General features: G+C 42.7%; 1 protein-coding gene across 8 annotated transcripts in view; it reads left to right on the forward strand.

Annotated features, from left to right (window-relative positions):
* stx17 (syntaxin 17) overlaps positions 1-17,896 on the forward strand; it is a 159,125-nt gene that overhangs the window by 50,584 nt on the left and 90,645 nt on the right. For 5 of the 8 annotated variants that reach the window (XM_069913568.1, XM_069913571.1, XM_069913572.1 and 2 more), the window contains one exon: positions 9,680-9,744. In XM_069913568.1, coding sequence (XP_069769669.1) covers positions 9,680-9,744 — 65 coding nt within the window. Of the gene's footprint in view, positions 1-9,679; positions 9,746-17,896 lie in introns of all 8 variants that reach the window. The other 3 variants (XM_069913573.1, XM_069913574.1, XM_069913575.1) reach the window with 1 other exon arrangement.

Below are 17,896 nucleotides of genomic sequence, written 5' to 3' on the forward strand. Positions count from 1 at the left end.
AGCTGAGAAAATAGCTTGGAGGTAAACAGGGCGCCTCTGTCGATTGTGATGTGCGCCGGAACGCCGAAACGAGTGATCCACTGGCTGACCAGGGCTCTGGTACGCATCTCCGCTGACACCTCACAGACTGGGATGGCTTCTGGCCATCTCGTTGCTCTGTCCATTATGGTGAACAGTTACCATGGCTCCCTGGACACCGGCAAGGGGCCCACGACATCCACGTGGATATGATGGAACTTCCGCGTTGTCGAGTTGGAATGTTGAACAGGGGCCTGTGTGTACCTGTGGATTTTAGATGTCTGGCACCTGATGCAGTTGCAGGCCAGCGCTGCCACCTCTTTCTTGAGGCCATGCCAGATGAATCATTGCACCACCATCCTCACGGTTACCTTCACTGAGGGGTGGGCAAGATCATGGATGAAGCTGACGACCCTTGCCCTCCACTCCTGTGGAACTACCCGGCGTGGTGAGCCAGTGGAGGTGTCGCAGAGCAGCGGTTGGGTGGAGTCAGGAAACCAGATATCCTTGAGGTGCAGACCCGAGATGGAGGTCTGGAGAGCTTGTGTTTCGGCGTCACGCTGTTGAGCCTGCGCTAGTTGCGCATAGTCTAGGCCGGGAGCTAACGTGTTGATGGCCGGGCAGGAGAGCGCATCTGCGACCACATTGCCCTTGCCCACCCTGTGCCAGATGTCCATGGTGTATTCGGACACATAGGAAAGGTGGGGCTGTTGCCTGGCAGACCACGGGTCCTTGGCCATAGCCAGTGCTTGGGTGAGGGGTTTGTGATCGGTAAAAACAGTGAAAGTTCTGCCCTCCAAGAAATATCGAAAGTGGTGGATGGCCAGGTACAGCGCCAGGAGCTCCCAGTCGAACGCACTGTATTTAAGTTCCGGCGGCCGCAATTGCTTACTGAAAAAGGCCAGCAGGCACCACTGTCTGTCCAGCCACTGTTCTAGTACTCCCCCGACTGCCGTAGCAGTAGCGTCGACTGAGAGCGTCATGTGTGCTTCTAGGCGTGGGGTGTACCAACAGCGTCGCCTCTGCGGGGGCCTGTTTCATTGCAGCGAAGGCCTCGTTCGCCTCCGCTGACCAGATCAGGGTCTTATCTTTTGCCGCGATCAGCGCGAATAGAGGACACATGGTGCGGGCGGCGTTGGGGATGAATCTATGGTAAAAATTTACCATCCCCACAAATTCTTGTAGGCCCATAAGGGTAGAGGGTTTGGGGAAATGCTGGACAGCTGCCACTTTCTCCGGTGCCGGAACTGCCCCAGATGTTGAGATGGTGTGCCCCAGGAACTGCAATGTTTGTTTCCAAAAATGGCATTTGGCTTTGTTTACAGTGAGGCCGAACTCTGCCAGACGGGTGAACAGTGTACGGAGATGGGCCTTATACTCTTCGCGGCTGTGGCTGGCTATCAGGATGTCATCTAGGTAGATAAAGTCAAAGTCCAAATCCCTACCCACTGCGTCCATGAGGCGCTGGAACGTCTGGGCCACATTCTTCAACCTGAACGGCCTCCGGAGGAACTCGAATAAGCTGAAAGGGGTGATAATGGCGGTCTTTTCAATGTCGTCGGGGTGAACCGGGATTTGGTGGTATCCACACACCAGATCAACTTTAGAGAAGAACCGCGCGCTGTGGAGGTTGGCCGTGAAGTCCTGGATATGGGGCAGCATGTACCTGTCTGGAGTCGTGGCATCGTTTAACTGCCTGTAGTCTCTGCAGGGCTTTCAACCACCAGATGACTTCGGGACCATGTGCAGAGGCGCTGCCCAGGCATTGTCCAACCGCTGGACGATGCCCAACTCCTGGAGCCTGGAGAATTCCTTCTTTGCCTGTTTCAGTTTCTCCGGTGGCATCCGTCTAGCTCTGGTGTGTAATGGGGGGCCTTGTGTAGAGATGTGGTGAAAAACTCCATGTCAGGGTAAAGCGACATTGAAACGTAGCTCCAGGATGGCGGGAAACTCGCTGAGGATCTCGGCGTATTCGTCTGTGGGTGCAGCTACTGTGGCAATTCTGGGTCTGTTGTCGTCCGCCGTGCCCAGTCGCATCGAGTGAACAGTGCGGGCGTTGAGCAGCCTCCTACACCTCACATCAACTCAGCCCTCAACAGTGTGGTGCCCACTGAGGCCAGGACGAACTTCCATGTGAACATTTCTTCCCTGATCTGTATCTGCACCCCACGGGTGCCATAGGTCTTGATTGCGGAGCCGTTGGCAGCCCGCAGGGTTGGACCGGGGGTCCGGGTTCGAGTCTCCAGTGCTGTGGTGGGTGAGGGGGGTGCTCAGCTCAGCCCCTGTTTCTACCAGGAACCGGAGGCCCATGGATTTATCTGTGATGTAAAGGAGGTTGTTCATGTGGCCAATTGTTGCAGCCATCAACGGTGGTTGGCCTGGCCGTTTCCCTGAAAATCGCAGGGTTGGCGGCACTTGTGGGTTTTCGCTCTCCATTGCTGGTGGTAAAAGCACCATGTTGATTGGGTTTCCTCCAGCTTGTGCTTGGGGGCATCTTGCAGTCGATGGGGCCTCGGCCAGGAAACCTGGCTGAGGGCTGCCTCATTTTCCTGCTTTGCGCACTGGAGAGCATCTGCCCGGGCTGCGGCCTTGGCCTTGCGGGGGTCAGAGAAGTCTTCTTTGGACAGATGTAACTGGATATCTTCTAGCATCTGTTCAAGGAATATCTGGCAGAAGAGGAACCACAGCTCATGATCCTCCGCCAGGGCCAGCATCTCATCCATGAGAACTGAAGGGCTGCAGTCCCCCAACTCGTCCAGGTGTAAGAGCCTGGAAGCACGCTGCTGGGGAGTGAGGCCAAACTTCACCAGGAGCAGGTTTTTGCGGACGGTGTACTTGCCAAATGTTGGTGGTAGATGAATGATGTCGTCCACCCTCGCCGCTGTGTCCTGATATAGCGTGCCCACAATGTGGTAGAACTTTGTGGCGTCGGCTAAGATGTTGCGTAGGTGAAATTGTGCCTTCACTTGCCTGAACCACGTTTGTGGGCGATGGGGCCAGAAAGGGGGAAGCTTGAGGGCTACGGCATTTACCTTGGCTGGGTCCATTGTTAACTGGGTCCAGATAGATGTCTGGGCCCGTTGGGGTCACCACTGTGGTACTTGAAGCAGCTGAAGAGAAACACAGTCACTACACCGAAGATCGTTAACGACTGTTTATTTAAACTCAGGGCGTGCCCCTTTAAGGGCATCTCAGGCTCAGTCACCACACGCATGGTGATGTCATAATCGCTGCCCAGGGCGCGCGCTGGAAGGGAGGCTGGAGTCAGAGAGAAACCCCTGACAATGCCATCTCCCCATGGTTGCCCCGCCACGTGGCGATACATGCAGGGCCGGTTCGCCATGAGGATGTGCTCCGCCACAAATAATTCAATTTGTATAAATTATTTAAATTATTATCTACCTGTATCCCTAAATATTTTATGCCATTCACTGGCTATTTAAATTGGGTGTCTCTTTGGCACTGAGTATAATAATCCCCTCTAGTAAGAGGCATAATTTCACTTTCATCCCAATTTATTTTATAGACTGACACTTTCCTGTATTTCTCCAATCTTAAATATAATTAATGTATAAACCTACTGGCTCGGCCAAATAAATCAAAACATCATCAGCAAATGTTTTTTTGCATTCTTGTGTGCTGCAAATGAGAATTCTGCAATTTGATCGGCTGTTCATCCATCTTAATGTAATCACAGGTAATTTAAGGAGCTAGTTAACTTAACAACCTCCTCTTTAGAATGTGGCAGAAACTCAATGTTTGGGGGAAAACAATGCGATCAAAGAGAGAATGTAAAAGTCTCCATGCAGACAACAATGGAGATCAGAAATGAACTGCTGTTAATGAAGCTGTGAGTCAGTGAGCTGCCTGCAGTGGATGCTTTTTTGTATGGGTCCTCCAATGAGTAGTCCATTGGTTTAATGGATTGAGATTAGCAATTTTTTCTTTAAAGATTGTGTGTGTATGTCGGCTTGTATTTTAGGAAATCATGTGGCTTCCATCCATAGATTTTTCACCCTCCTGCTTTATCATCTACAGAAATTTGTCAAATTAGACTGTTGTCCTTAATTTATTACAGCAATCAAAATGAAAATAGCCTTTAATCCTGTTATTGAAAGATATAAAGCAATATGTCTGAAACAGAGATATAAGAGACAGCAGAAGCTGAAGGAGCAAAAAACAAACTGATGGAAGAACTCAGTAGGCTACCTGGACAGTCAATATTTCAATTTGAGACGATTCATTGGACTCCAACCCGAAACATCGGCTGCCATTTTCCTCCAGCAGCTTGTTTCTTTTCTTCCCCCCAATTAAGGTAGGTTAGCTCTGTTTAAAATGCTAAAATGTTAGCTAAAAAAAATATTTGAACCTCACCAAATATTTATCTGCTGTTATAACTCACATAATTTAAAAAAAATGCATGTTGGAAAAAGATTTGAAACGCGCTGCTGGTTAATCAGCAGCTAAAGGAGTTAAAATTGTAATAAAACATAAATTTTAGCTGTGGCAGGGCCTAAATGCCATAACCTGCTACAAGACCAAATCTGGTGAAGTGGCAGACAGCAAAGCTTCGCTCCCAGAGGAACTCAATGCCTTCTACGCCCGATTTGATGACAGTAACAGTGAAGAACCACTTCTCTGCACCCCCCACGTCACCTGATGATCCCATCCTGTCTTTATCTGAGGATGATGTATGAGCTGCCTTCAGGAGAGTGAATCCAGGGAAAGCATACGGCCCAGACAGAGTAGCTGGCCGAGTATTTAAAAATCTGTGCTGATCAACTTACCAATGTATTCACGGGTAGCTTCAATATCTCACTCCAGCTAGGCGTGGTACCCACCTGTTTCAAATGAGGGTCAATGATACCAGTGCCCAAGAAGCATGTAGTAACCTGCCTTGATGACTATCGACCAGTAGCACTCACGTCAATAGTGATGGTGTTTTTAAAGGCTGGTGTTGAAGCATATCAGCTCCTGTCTGAGCAGCAACAAGAATACATTCCAGTTCCCCTATTATAGTAACAGGATGCCATCTCACTAGCTCAACACAAACAAAGCCCTGGGACAACAAAAATACATTCATCAGGATGCTCTTTATCAACTACAGTTCAGCATTTAACACCATCATCCCCACAGAACTGATAGCAAATCCCAAGACCTTGGACTCAACACCTCACTGTGTAATTGGATCATGGATTTCCTCATCTCCAGTCCACAATCAGTGAGGATTAGTAAGGAGCATCTCTGCAATGCCCAACAGTACCAGAACACCACAGGCTGCGTTCTTAGCCCCCTGCTCTACACACTTTACATCTACAACTGTGTGTCTCGGTATGACAGTAACATCATTTACAAATTTGATGATACCATGGTAGTGGGTTGTATAAAGAAAGATGATGAGTCAGCATACAGGAGGGAGATTGAAAACTTGGCTGAATGGTGCACCAACAACAACCTAAACTCAATGTCTCCAAAACTAAGGAGCTGATTGTTGACTTCAGGAATGGAAAGCCAGATCCAGTGATCATTGAGGGATCAGAGGTGGAGAGAGTGAGTAAATTTAAGTTCTTGGGATCCACTATCTCGGAGGATCGTTCTTGGCTCAACACACTAATGGCATCATGAAGAAAACACATCAGCGCCTCTACTTCCTCAGGAGCTTGCGGAGGTTTGGTATGACATCAGAAAATTGGCAGATTTCTGCAGATGTATGGTAGAAAGTGAGCTAACCAGCTGTATCACGGTCTGGAATGGGGACACCAATACCCCTGAGTGAAAAGCCCTCCAAAAGGCTAACTATCTATCGAATTAATGGCTTACTTTATTTTATAAATCTCTGTTACTCCACACACTCTGCATTGCAGTGAGAATAAACTCAATTTATCCAAACTCTCATAAGTTCAAATGTATTGTTAGAGTACATACATAATATTACATACAACCACAAAATTCTTTTCCTGCAGGCCAGGCAGAAATTCAAATTAATGATAACTAAACTGTACACAAGAAGAAAGAAATGTATACCAAAGAAAGAAAGGTAAACATACTGACTGTGCAAATGCAGAAATAAATATGGAGCAAAGAAAGAGTCCTTAAATGAATTTGTGAATGAGTCTGTTTTTCAGGAGTTTGATGGTTAGGAGCAGGAGCTATTCCTGAACCTGGAGATGTGAGTCTTGTGGCACCTGTACCTCTTTCCTGATGGCAGCAACAAGGACAGACTGTGTCATGAGTGGTGTGAATCTTTGATGATTGATGGTCGTGTTCCATGTAGATTTTCTTGATGATGGGGAGAGCTTTGTCTATGATGTAGCTGGCTGTGTCCACTATCTTTTGTAGAGTTTTCTGCTTAGGGGTACTGGTGGCCCCATAATCAGGAAATGATGCAGCTGGTCAGCACACTTTCTATTACACATATGTAGAAGTTTACGAAGGTTTCTGATGTCAGACTGAACCTCCACAAATTCCTGAGGAAGTAGAGGCACTGATGTTCTTTCTTCATGATGACATTAGAATGTTGGGTCCAGGAAAGGCCCTCCAAAATAGTGACTCCCAGGAATTGAAATTTGCTCACCCTCTCCACCCTGATCCCCAATGATCACTGGACCATACTCCACTGGTTTTCCTTTCCTTAAGCCTACTATCAGCTACTTGGTCCCGGTGACATTAGTGCGAGGTTGTTGTTCGTACACCATTCAGCCAGGTTTACAATCTCCCTCCTAAAAAACTTTTTAAACAGCCTACTATGTAGGCAATTGTCAGCTGTTATGAAGCGCGTGTAATGAGCAACAATAGACAATGAACCAGACAGTCTTTAATTTTAAACCACTAATTTTATTTCTTACTCTGAAGCTATCCTTAACACTAAATCTATCGCCAGCTATGCGCAGGTGTTTTGTGTGTGTGTGTGTGTGTGTGTGTGTGTGTGTGTGTGTGATATACCCGAACCATTACAGTCCATGCCAAAATCTAGAAAGTTACTTCAAAGTTCAGACTATCCCTTACAATGCTAATCCCATTTTACTAAAACAGGAGCTTGTAATACAGCAGATTTGTATATGATGTTATTGTTGTACCAAGGCATACAATCCTAGGTGTAAGGCGAGTAGAGCAGGGGGCTAAGTATGTAATCCTGTGGTGCTCCAGTGCTGATGGAGATTGTGAAGGAAATGTTCTTGTCAATCTGCACTGATTGGAGTCTGGAGGTGAGGAAATCCAGGATCCAATGGCACAGTGTAGTATTGAGGCTCAGGTCTTGGAGTTTGCTGATAATTATAACTACAGCCCTCTATTCCAGGAAACATCTTGGTGATTCTATTCTGCATTCTCTCTCAACCAGTACTGTACACAATATAAGATGCGGTCTAACCAATGTTTTGTACAGATGCAACAGGACATCCCAATTCTTATACTTCAATGCCTATGAAGGTGCACATGCCTATTCCTTCTTCATTACATATCTCCCTGTGTCATGATTTTCGGTAAGGAATCGGTTTATACCCCAAGGTCCCTCAATGCATCCACATTCTTAAGTACTCTGTCTGCGTTTACCAGAATTTGATCCCAAAATTCAATACTTCATTTTTTTTTCCAAAGTTCAAGATTCCTTTATTGTGATGCACACAATATAAACAACATTTGTTTTCCTCTGTTTGCTCTGTAAAGGCACACAGAGAGATGCCACAGAACCTCATATTTGCCCCAGTTGATTCGTTGTTTTATTGGAATGGTAAGTGCAGGCAGTGGGCTTCATTCAGCAAAATGCATCCCAATGAGTTTGATGTCTGAGACTTTTTGAAATATGGCAGCTGAAAATCTAATGCATTAGCTGGTGATGCAAGTTCCAAATGTTGAACATTAATTTGTCAGTTAGTCTCCATGATGTCTGAGAAGTCGATGGAATTATCTTCTGTGGAACCTATCCTTATTAAGTCATTGTTAGGAGTTTAAACATTCTGAGCAACTCATTACTGACAGATTTACTCTTAATGTTATACATAGAGTCACAGAGTCTTGCAGCAAGAAACAAGCCCCCAGGCCCAATCTGTCCATGCCAGTCAACATGCCCTGCTTCATTTTGCCCAAATGCAGCATGTCACACTTGTCCAATTTGAATTGCATCTGCCATTCCTTAGCCTAGTTTCCCATCTGATCGAGATCCCATTGCACTCCCAGGTAACCTTCATAGTCTACCGCAGCATATATTTTCGTGTCATCAGCAAATTTACTCACTTTGACACAAGCGTCCTTGATCTACATTTATGTACATGACAAAAAGCAAGAGACTGAATCCTGAGGCACTCCACTGGTCGTGGTCCTCCAGTCTGAAAAACTGCCCTCTACAACCGCTCTCGTTCTCCTATAACTGAGGCAATTGTGTATCTGGTTGACCACTTGGCTTCCTAACCTTCCATATCAACCTACCATCTGGAATGTTATCAGCGTTTTACTTAAATCCATATAAATAACATCAACTGTCTTGCTTTCATCTATCCACTTTGTCACCTATTCAGAATTTCTATCAAGTTCATGAGACACAATTTCCCACACACAAATCCATGCTGGATTTCTTTAATTTTCCCCTGGCCATCCAAATGTTGATAGATTCTGTCTTCAGAATCCTCTGCAGCAGTTTTCTTACCACCGTCATCAGACTAACATGTCTATTGATACTGGATTATCCCTTCACCCCTTTTTAAATTTCGGCACCATATTTGCCACCCTCCAGAACTTAACCTGTCCTTGTTGATAAGTTAAAAGTGTCTGTCAAGGTCCTTCCTATCGTTGCACCATGTTCTGGGATGCACCTGGTCTGGACCTGGAGATTTATCCATTTGATGCAACCGAAGACTTTTCACTACTAATGCAGACATGCCCTAGGCTATCTTTGGTTAACCTGCTCCTGCTTATCATGTTCCACAGTAAACACATTCTCAAAACATTAATTTAAGATTTTTCCCCATCTCTGGCTCTACAGATAGATACCCCTACTGATCCTGAAGGGAACATATTCTTTCCTGAAAGAGTGTAAATTTTTTAAATCAATAATTGTATTAGATATTAGCAGTGGTTGCTTCTAGATTTTAAATTGAGGATTAAATATATGGTTGTAATCTATATTTTTTAAAAATGTAAGTAACTGACATGAGCAATTTAAAATGGAAGTAATTCAAGCAGTAAGAGATCTTGTAGCTATTCATGTATAAACTAATTTTCAATTTCAGTGTGGTATATAGAGTAGCTATTTTTATCCTGTATGGAATATTTAAGTTGTAATTTCTGACATCGCATGTTGAAGGACAATGGCATACTGTAATTATAATATTCACAAAAAGTTTATGCAGGCCATAAACTAAAAAAAGTTTGAATCTTTATCATAAACACTCAACAAACCAAAAAATAATATATTCAAATCATGCTTGTATTTTGATTTTTGTAGAGTGTCCAGGGAATTATTTAATGTTTGTGCAGAATTTGTATTCATTGTATATAACATGAGAAATATTTGAAATGCACACTGGATTTGACACTCAGAGAATGTAGTAAAGATAAATTAGTCAATTGCAGAAAACTGTAATTCTTAAAGAGTGCTACTGTTGGTAAGTATTGTTTCTTCTCTTTAGAATAGAATCCTGATTTTTCTCTTCAACTTGCATTACAGTATCACCGATGCAATCAATGGAACAAGCTGCATCAGGAACACATCAATGCAAGCCGGACTGTTCAGGTTAATGCTGGTTTTATGCTTTTTCTCCAGATTGTAATATACATGATATGTTGAAAATGATTGAGTGCCATAGTGAAGAATTCCCCCCCCCCCACCCCCCGCTACATATATTTGCTTCTGCATGTTTCCAATCTTGTCTTCACGAGAAGTTGTGAAATTAAGACGTTTAGCTTTGTTTAAAGCTCCTTTATGGCATGCTTGATGCAGTTGATAATAAATTGCTTCCAGCATTCTTAGAACCTCTAAACTATTTAAGATTGACTAAGGATTAAACTGTTATTTTCTGGAGCATAATTATCTAATTAGAAAGTAGAACAATTTCTATATTCATTTTAATTAGCCAACATATGAGCTCAGTCAGCAGACTTGAGTAATTTCCAACACATTTCTGGCGAACTAATATTTTATGATTGAGTTAAATGAACACTATAAAGGATAAAGAAAAATACATTTGGGACAACTGATTTTACATTTCACTTTTTTTAGATGAAGGAGATGATCATTGACCTTTGGAGAGGGGGCAGAGGCCACACCCTTGACCACACTAATTGCAATTAATTTGTAAAAATAAACAGCATCAAATTCTTCAGAATAAATACCTGTATCTCCAAGTTAATCCAACCTTTCTCCAGAGCTCATAATCTCGAATCCATGAGGTATCCTGGTTAATCTCTACCCTTTCCAATGTTACTACATCCTTTCTGTCAGAGGGCGATAAGAGTGGCACACAATCCAAAGTGAGGCCTAACCAGTCAATCTTGACTATGAATATTCAAGATGGACAGAATAGCTATGATGTGGGGACCAGTTCCTTGTCCATAGGGCTGAGGAGGTCTGTTGCAGAAACCTCTCTGCAGTTACTGCAATTGGACCTTTCTCCACTCCTATTGTGTCTCCGAGTTCCCCTGGCATGTCCTCTTTCCAATCATAGATTCTGCTTCAGCAGATGTACCATTTGCTCTTCATGCCTTGTTGCTTGGCATTTTCAACTTGCACAGTGCACAAAAGTGCTGGAGGAACTCAATAGATCATGAAGCATCCATAGAAAGTAAAAGTCATTTGACAGTTTGGGCTGGAGCCCTTCCTCAGGTATGTTGAAAATCAGACAGACAGCTGAATTAGAAAGTGATGGGAGGGGAGTGGTAGTGGGTGTGGATGGGGAGGAGCAGAGGGTAACAGGCAATAAATGGATATAGGTGGGGAGGGGGAGAAAGGAGCTGAGAAGTGATGCAGCAGAGGACTGAGAAATATGCTGTCTGGTAGGAGAAAGGAAGGGAAAGGTTAAAGGAAGGGAGTCAGAAGAATGAGGGAAAACAAGACCGCAGTTACCAGAAATTGAGGGTCGGTATTGATGCTGTCTGGTTAGAAACTGCTGAGACACAATACAAGGTTTTGTTTCTTAGCACATACTCTGTTCTCGCTGCTACCATCAGGAAAAAGGTATAGGTGCTACAAAACTTGCATCACCATGTTCAGGAACAGCTGCTAACCCTCCACCATCAGACTCTTCAACAACAAACTCAATCAGGGTCTTAGTTAAGGATTTTACTTTTGCATTTTATTGATTTTTTTCATCTCCCTCTCTGCATTGCAGTTTGTTTATATTCTTTATTTGTTTACATGGGTACGCTAAATCTTTTTTTTGCACTGCCGTTAAGTGATAATTCTGCCTCACCCACAGGAAAAAGAATCTCAAGTTGTATGTGATGTCATGCATGCACTCTGACAATAAATCTAAAATCCAATTGTGGCCTCACATGAGTCTACCTTCTTATTTGGGCATCTGCCTAATTTTCGACATATCTGAAGAAGGGCTCAGGCTTGAAATGTCAACTGCCTGTTGCTTTCCATGGATGCTACATGACCTGCTGAGTTGCTCCAGCAGTTTTATGTACTGCACTAAACCCCAGCATTTGTTTACCTTCATTTTAGACTTCTGGTTGGCCAATGTAAGTAGGATTTATAAAAGGGAGATTATACTTGATGAACCTGGGTAAAGACTTTGTTGAACTAAAAGATTGACCCCTAGTTCTAGACTCTACAACGAAGCCAAACATTTTTTTCAGTATCCACCCTATAAAAATCCTGAAAATTGTTTATTTATTGCGCTGAGAAATCCTCTCATTCTTCCAATCTCTATTAATGTAGTTGTGTTTTACTTAGTCTCATAAGATCCCAGGAATAAATATTGCTTCACCTCTTTAGTTAGAGACCAAAATTTTACATGTGCACTAGCTGAGTTCTCAACAAGGCTCAGTTGGTGCATGCATGACCTCTTGCTCTTGTTTTACAAACCTTCTGCCATTGTACATGAACACTTATATCCATTTGAATACCAATGCTACTAGATTCTTATCATTAAAATAAATCTGCTTTTACATTTTTCCTGTCAAAGAGATAACTTTATGTGTCAGCAGGTCTGTTTTTCTTTCTAATTTCTGTCTATATTTTTATTGACAATTAAATAATTGTTTATTCTGTTCAACTCTTCTATGGTGAATGATTTGAGTCGCTGCTAATAATTGTAAAGCTCAATATGATACTTATTATTAACTTGGTACATTTCTATAATGTTAAATTTATAATGTTAAATTTCAGCCTTTTCATGAGTTTGAACAATATAGTGAATTGGATAATTTTCTGTCAGGGAACTGGAAAAAAAATAGATACCATTTTTGAGAAGCCAGAATCCCAGAGAATGTTCTTTTGGAGGGCCACAATCAGCCTTTTGTGAAGCAGATAAATTAGTTTCAGAGTATATTTCATCAGTATCTTGTCTGGAAATTTATTTGGCTTTGGGTGAATGAAGGAAAAGGAGAAAAAAAATGGAAATAAAACTGTGCATTTTACAATGCACTTTTGGCATTTCAAAATCTTTACCCAGTAAAATGTGGTCACTACTGTAGAGAAAACTCGATTAATTTTATTCACAGCAAAGTTCCACAATAGCAATGAACAGAATGATTAAAAAACCTGTTCATCAGTATTGTCACTTGTAAATTGTGGTCAGGACAGCACAAAAATTCCTTTACTTTATATTGATTTGCTCAGTGGGTTCTTTTATATCAGCTTGAGGTAGGTCATAGGACCTCAGATTAACATCTCATCTTGAAGACAACGTCTATGACAATGCAGCATTTTTCAGTTCCATAATGGAGTAGCAGCACAGTCAACCTTCCATCATCAGTACAAGTAAAATGGAACTGTTGTTTTCCAGACACATTTGTCTTCAACAAGGGAATTGCTGTGGAATATTTGATTATTTTTACTGTGTTTGTGGTAAGCTATAACCATATAACCATATAACCACTCACAGCACAGAACTGGCCAATTCGGCCCTACTAGTCCATGCCGTAACAAATTACCACCCTCCTAGTCCCACTGACCAGCACCCGGTCCATACCCCTCCAGTCCTCTCCTCTCATGTAACTATCCAGTCTATCCTTAAATGTAACCAATGATCCCGCCTCAACCATGTCTTCCGGAAGCTCATTCCACATCCCTACCACCCTTTGCGTAAAGAAATTTCCCCTCATGTTCCCCTTATAATTTTCCCCCTTCGATCTTAAACCATGCCCTCTAGTTTGAATCTCCCCCACTCTTAATTGAAAAAGCCTATCCACATTTACTCTGTGTGTCCCTTTTAAAATCTTAAACACCTCTGTCAAGTCCCCCCTCAATCTTCTACGCTCCAGAAAAAAAAAGCCCTAGTCTGCACAACCTTTCCCTGTAACTCAAACCTTGAAATCCTGTCAACATTCTCGTGAACCTTCTCTGCACTCTCTCTATTTTGTTTATATCTTTCCTATAATTTGGTGACCAAAACTGTACACAGTACTCCAAATTTGGCCTCACCAATGCCTTGTACAATTTCATCATAACCTCCCTGCTCCTGAATTCAATACTCCGATTTATGAAGGCCAACATTCCAAATGCCTTCTTCACCACACCATCTACCTGAGTATCAGCCTTGAAGATACTATTTACCATCACTCCTAAATCCCTTTGTTGCTCTGAACATCTCAATAGCCTACCATTTAATGCATATGACCTATTTAGATTTGCCTTTCCAAAATGTAACACCTCACACTTATCTGTATTAAATTCCATCAGCCATTTCTCAGCCCACACCTCCAGCCTTCCTAAATCACCTTTTAATCAACGGTAATCTTCCTCACAGTCCACAACACCACCAATCTTTGTATCATCTGCAAACTTGCTTATCCAATTCTCCACCCCTACTTCCAGATCGTTAATATATATAACAAACAATAGTGGACCCAGGACCGATCCCTGAGGAACTCCACTAGTCACCGGCCTCCAATTGGACAAACAATTTTCTACCACTACTCTCTGACACCTCCCATCCAAGCATTGCTGAATCCATTTCATTACCTCCTTATTTATACCTAATGCCTCCACCTTTTTTCCTAACCTCCTGTGGGGAACTTTGTCAAAAGCTTTACTAAAGTCTAAATAGACAGCATCCACAGCTTTCCCTTCATCAACCTTTTTTGTAACCCCCCTCGAAAAACTCAGTCAGGTTTGTCAAGCATGATCTACCCCTGACAAAATCATGCTGATTACTCCCTATCAATCCCTGTACCTCCAAATATTTGTAAATACCATCCCTCAGAACACTTTCCATCAACTTGCCCACCACAGACGTCAGACTCACAGGCCTATAATTCACAGGTTTACATTTGGACCCTTTCTTAAACAGCGGAACCACATGGGCCACCCTCCAATCCTTTGGCACTACCCCCGTGGCCAGTGACATCTGAAATATCTCTGTTTATGGCCCCACTATCTGTCCACAAGCCTCCCTGAGTGTCCTTGGGAATATTTTGTCTGGTCCCGAGATATATCCACCTTTATCTTTTTCAACACAGCCATCACTACCTCCTCAGTTATCCTTATATGCTTTATGACCTCCCACTATTTTTCTTTACTTCAACTGGTTCAATATTTTTTTCCCTAGTGAATACCGAGGCAAAGAAATTATTCAAAATTTCCCCCATTTCCTCTTGACTTCTCACTCAGCCTACCCTCGCTATCTACAAGGGGTCCAATTTTATCCCTCACTAATCTTTTACTTTTAATGAAACTATAGAAACCTTTTGGATTTATTTTTATTCTGTCTGTGAAAGCCTCTTCGTGCCTTTTTTTGGCCTTTCTAATTTCTTTCTTAAGATTCCTTCTACACTCCTTGTAGTCCTTCTTCAAACTCTCAGCTCCCTGCTCTTTATACTTCTTGTACACCTCCCTTTTTCTCCTAACCAAATTTCCAACATTCCTCGAAAACCAAGCCTCCCTATGACTTCCAGCCTTTCCTTTGATCCTCACTGGGACATATCTACTCTGTACCCTCAAAATTTCTTTTTTGAATATCCTCCATTTTTCATTTACATCCTTACCTGAAAATATCCTGTCCCACTCAATACTCCCCAAATTCCATCTTATTCCTTCGAAATTTGCTCTTCTCCAATCCAGAACCAAGAAAATTAGAGGAACAAATTTGTAGGGAGATAACGTATATGTGTGAGAATCATAAGGTAGTGATCATGGGAGATTTTAACTTCCCTCACATTGATTGGGATACCCATACAGTTAGAGGGCTGGATGGGCTAGAGTTTGTTAAATGTGTTCAAGATTGTTTTCTAAATACTAGATCTCCTGTTAGGGAATGAGCTAGGTCAGGTATTGGACATTAATGTTGGAGAACAAATTGGGTCTAGTGATCAGAACTCTGTTAGTTTTCGGGTAGTTTTAGGGAAGAGCAAGGAGGGGCCTAAAGTTGAGGTTCTGGATTGGAGAAGAGCAAATTTCAAAGCAATAAGAAGGGATTTGGGGAGTATTGAGTGGGACAGGATATTTTCAGGTAAGGATGTAAATGAAAAATGGAGGATATTCAAAAAAGAAATTTTGGGGGTACAGAGTAGATATCTCCCAGTGAGGATCAAAGGAAAGGCTGGAAGTCATAGGGAGGCTTGGTTTTCGAGGAATATTGGAAATTTGGTTAGGAGAAAAAGGGAGGTGTACAAGAAGTATAAAGAGCAAGGAGCTGAGAATTTGAAGGAGGACTACAAGGAGTGTAGAAGGAATCTTAGGAAATAAATTAGAAAGGCCAAAAAAAGGCACGAAGAGGCTTTGGCAGACAGAGTAAAAATAAATCCAAAGGGTTTCTATAGATACATTAAAAGTAAAAGAGTAGTGAGGGATAAAATTGGACCCCTTGTAGATAGCGAGGGTAGGCTGAGTGAGAAGTCAGAGGAAATGGGGGAAATTTTGAATGACTTCTTTGCCTCGGTATTCACTAGGGAAAAAAATATTGAATCAGTTGAAGTAAAGAAAAATAGTGGGGAGGTCATGAAGCATATAAGGATAACCGAGGAGGTAGTGATGGCTGTGTTGAAAAAGATAAAGGTGGATAAATCTCTGGGACCAGACAAAATATTCCCAAGGACACTCAGGGAGGCTTGTGGACAGATAGTGGGGCCATTAACAGAGATATTTTGGATGTAACTGGTTACGGGGGTAGTGCCAAAGGATTGGAGGGTGGCGCATGTGGTTCCGCTGTTTAAGAAAGGGTCCAAATGTAAACCTGGGAATTATAGGCCCGTGAGTCTGTCATCTGTTGTGGGTAAGTTGATGGAAAGTGTTCTGAGGGATGGTATTTACAAATATTTGGAGTTACAGGGATTGATAGGGAGTAATCAGCATGGTTTTGTCAGGGGTAGATCATGCTTGACAAACCTGATTGAGTTTTTTGAGGGGGTTTCAAAAAAGATTGATGAAGGGAAAGCTGTGGATGTTGTCTATTTAGACTTTAGTAAAGTTTTTGACCAAGTTCCTCACAGGAGGTTAGGACAAAAGGTGGAGGCATTAGGTATAAATAAGGAGGTAATGAAATGGATTCAGCAATGCTTGGATGGGAGGTGTCAGAGAGTAGTGGTAGAAAATTGTTTGTCCAATTGGAGGCCGGTGACTAATGGAGTTCCTCAGGGATCGGTCCTGGGTCCACTATTGTTTGTTATATATATTAACGATCTGGAAGTAGGGGTGGAGAATTAGATAAGCAAGTTTGCAGATGATAAAAAGATTGGTGGTGTTGTGGACAGTGAGGAAGATTACCGTAAATTAAAAGGTGATTTAGGAAGGCTGGAGGTGTTGGCTGAGAAATGGCTTATGGAATTTAATACAGATAAGTGTGAGGTGTTACATTTTGGAAAGGCAAATCTAAATAGGTCATATGCATTAAATAGTAGGGTATCGAGATGTGCAGAGCAACAAAGGGATTTAGGAGTGATGGTAAATAGTACCCTCAAGGCTGATACTCAGGTAGATGGTGTGGTGAAGAAGGCATTTGGAATGTTGGCCTTCATAAATCGGAGTATTGAATTCAAGATTAGGGAGGTTATGATGAAATTGTACAAGGCATTGGTGAGGCCAAATTTGGAGTACTGTGCACAGTTTTGGTCAACAAATTATAGGAAAGATATAAACAAAATAGAGAGAGTGCAGAGAAGGTTCATGAGAATGTTGACAGGATTTCAAGGTTTGAATTATAGGGAAAGGTTGTGCAGACTAGGGCTTTTTTCTCTGGAGCGTAGAAGATTGAGGGGGGACTTGATAGAGGTGTTTAAGATTTTAAAAGGGACAGAGTAAATGTGGATAGGCTTTTTCAATTAAGAGTGGGGGAGATTCAAACTAGAGGGCATGGTTTAAGATTGAAGGGGGAAAATTATAAGGGGAACATGAGGGGAAATTTTTTTACGCAAAGGGTGGTAGGGATGTGGAATGAGCTTCCGGAAGACGTGGTTGAGGCAGGATCATTGGTTACATTTAAGGATAGACTGGATAGTTACATGGAGAGGAGAGGACCGGAGGGGTATGGACCGGGTGCTGGTCAGTGGGACTAGGAGGATGGGAATTTGTTACGGCATGGACTAGTAGGGCCAAACTGGCATTCTGTGCTAAGTGGTTATATGGTTATATGGTTATAGAACCTCAACTTTAGGCCCCTCCTTGCTCTTCCCTAAAACTACCCTAAAACTAACAGAGTTATGATCACTAGACCCAATTTGTTCTCCAACAATAATGTCCGATACCTGACCTAGCTCGTTCCCTAACAGGAGATCTAGTATTATA

The sequence above is a fragment of the Narcine bancroftii genome, chromosome 1 (genome assembly GCF_036971445.1).
Source record: "Narcine bancroftii isolate sNarBan1 chromosome 1, sNarBan1.hap1, whole genome shotgun sequence".
NCBI classification, from domain to species: Eukaryota; Metazoa; Chordata; class Chondrichthyes; order Torpediniformes; family Narcinidae; genus Narcine; species Narcine bancroftii.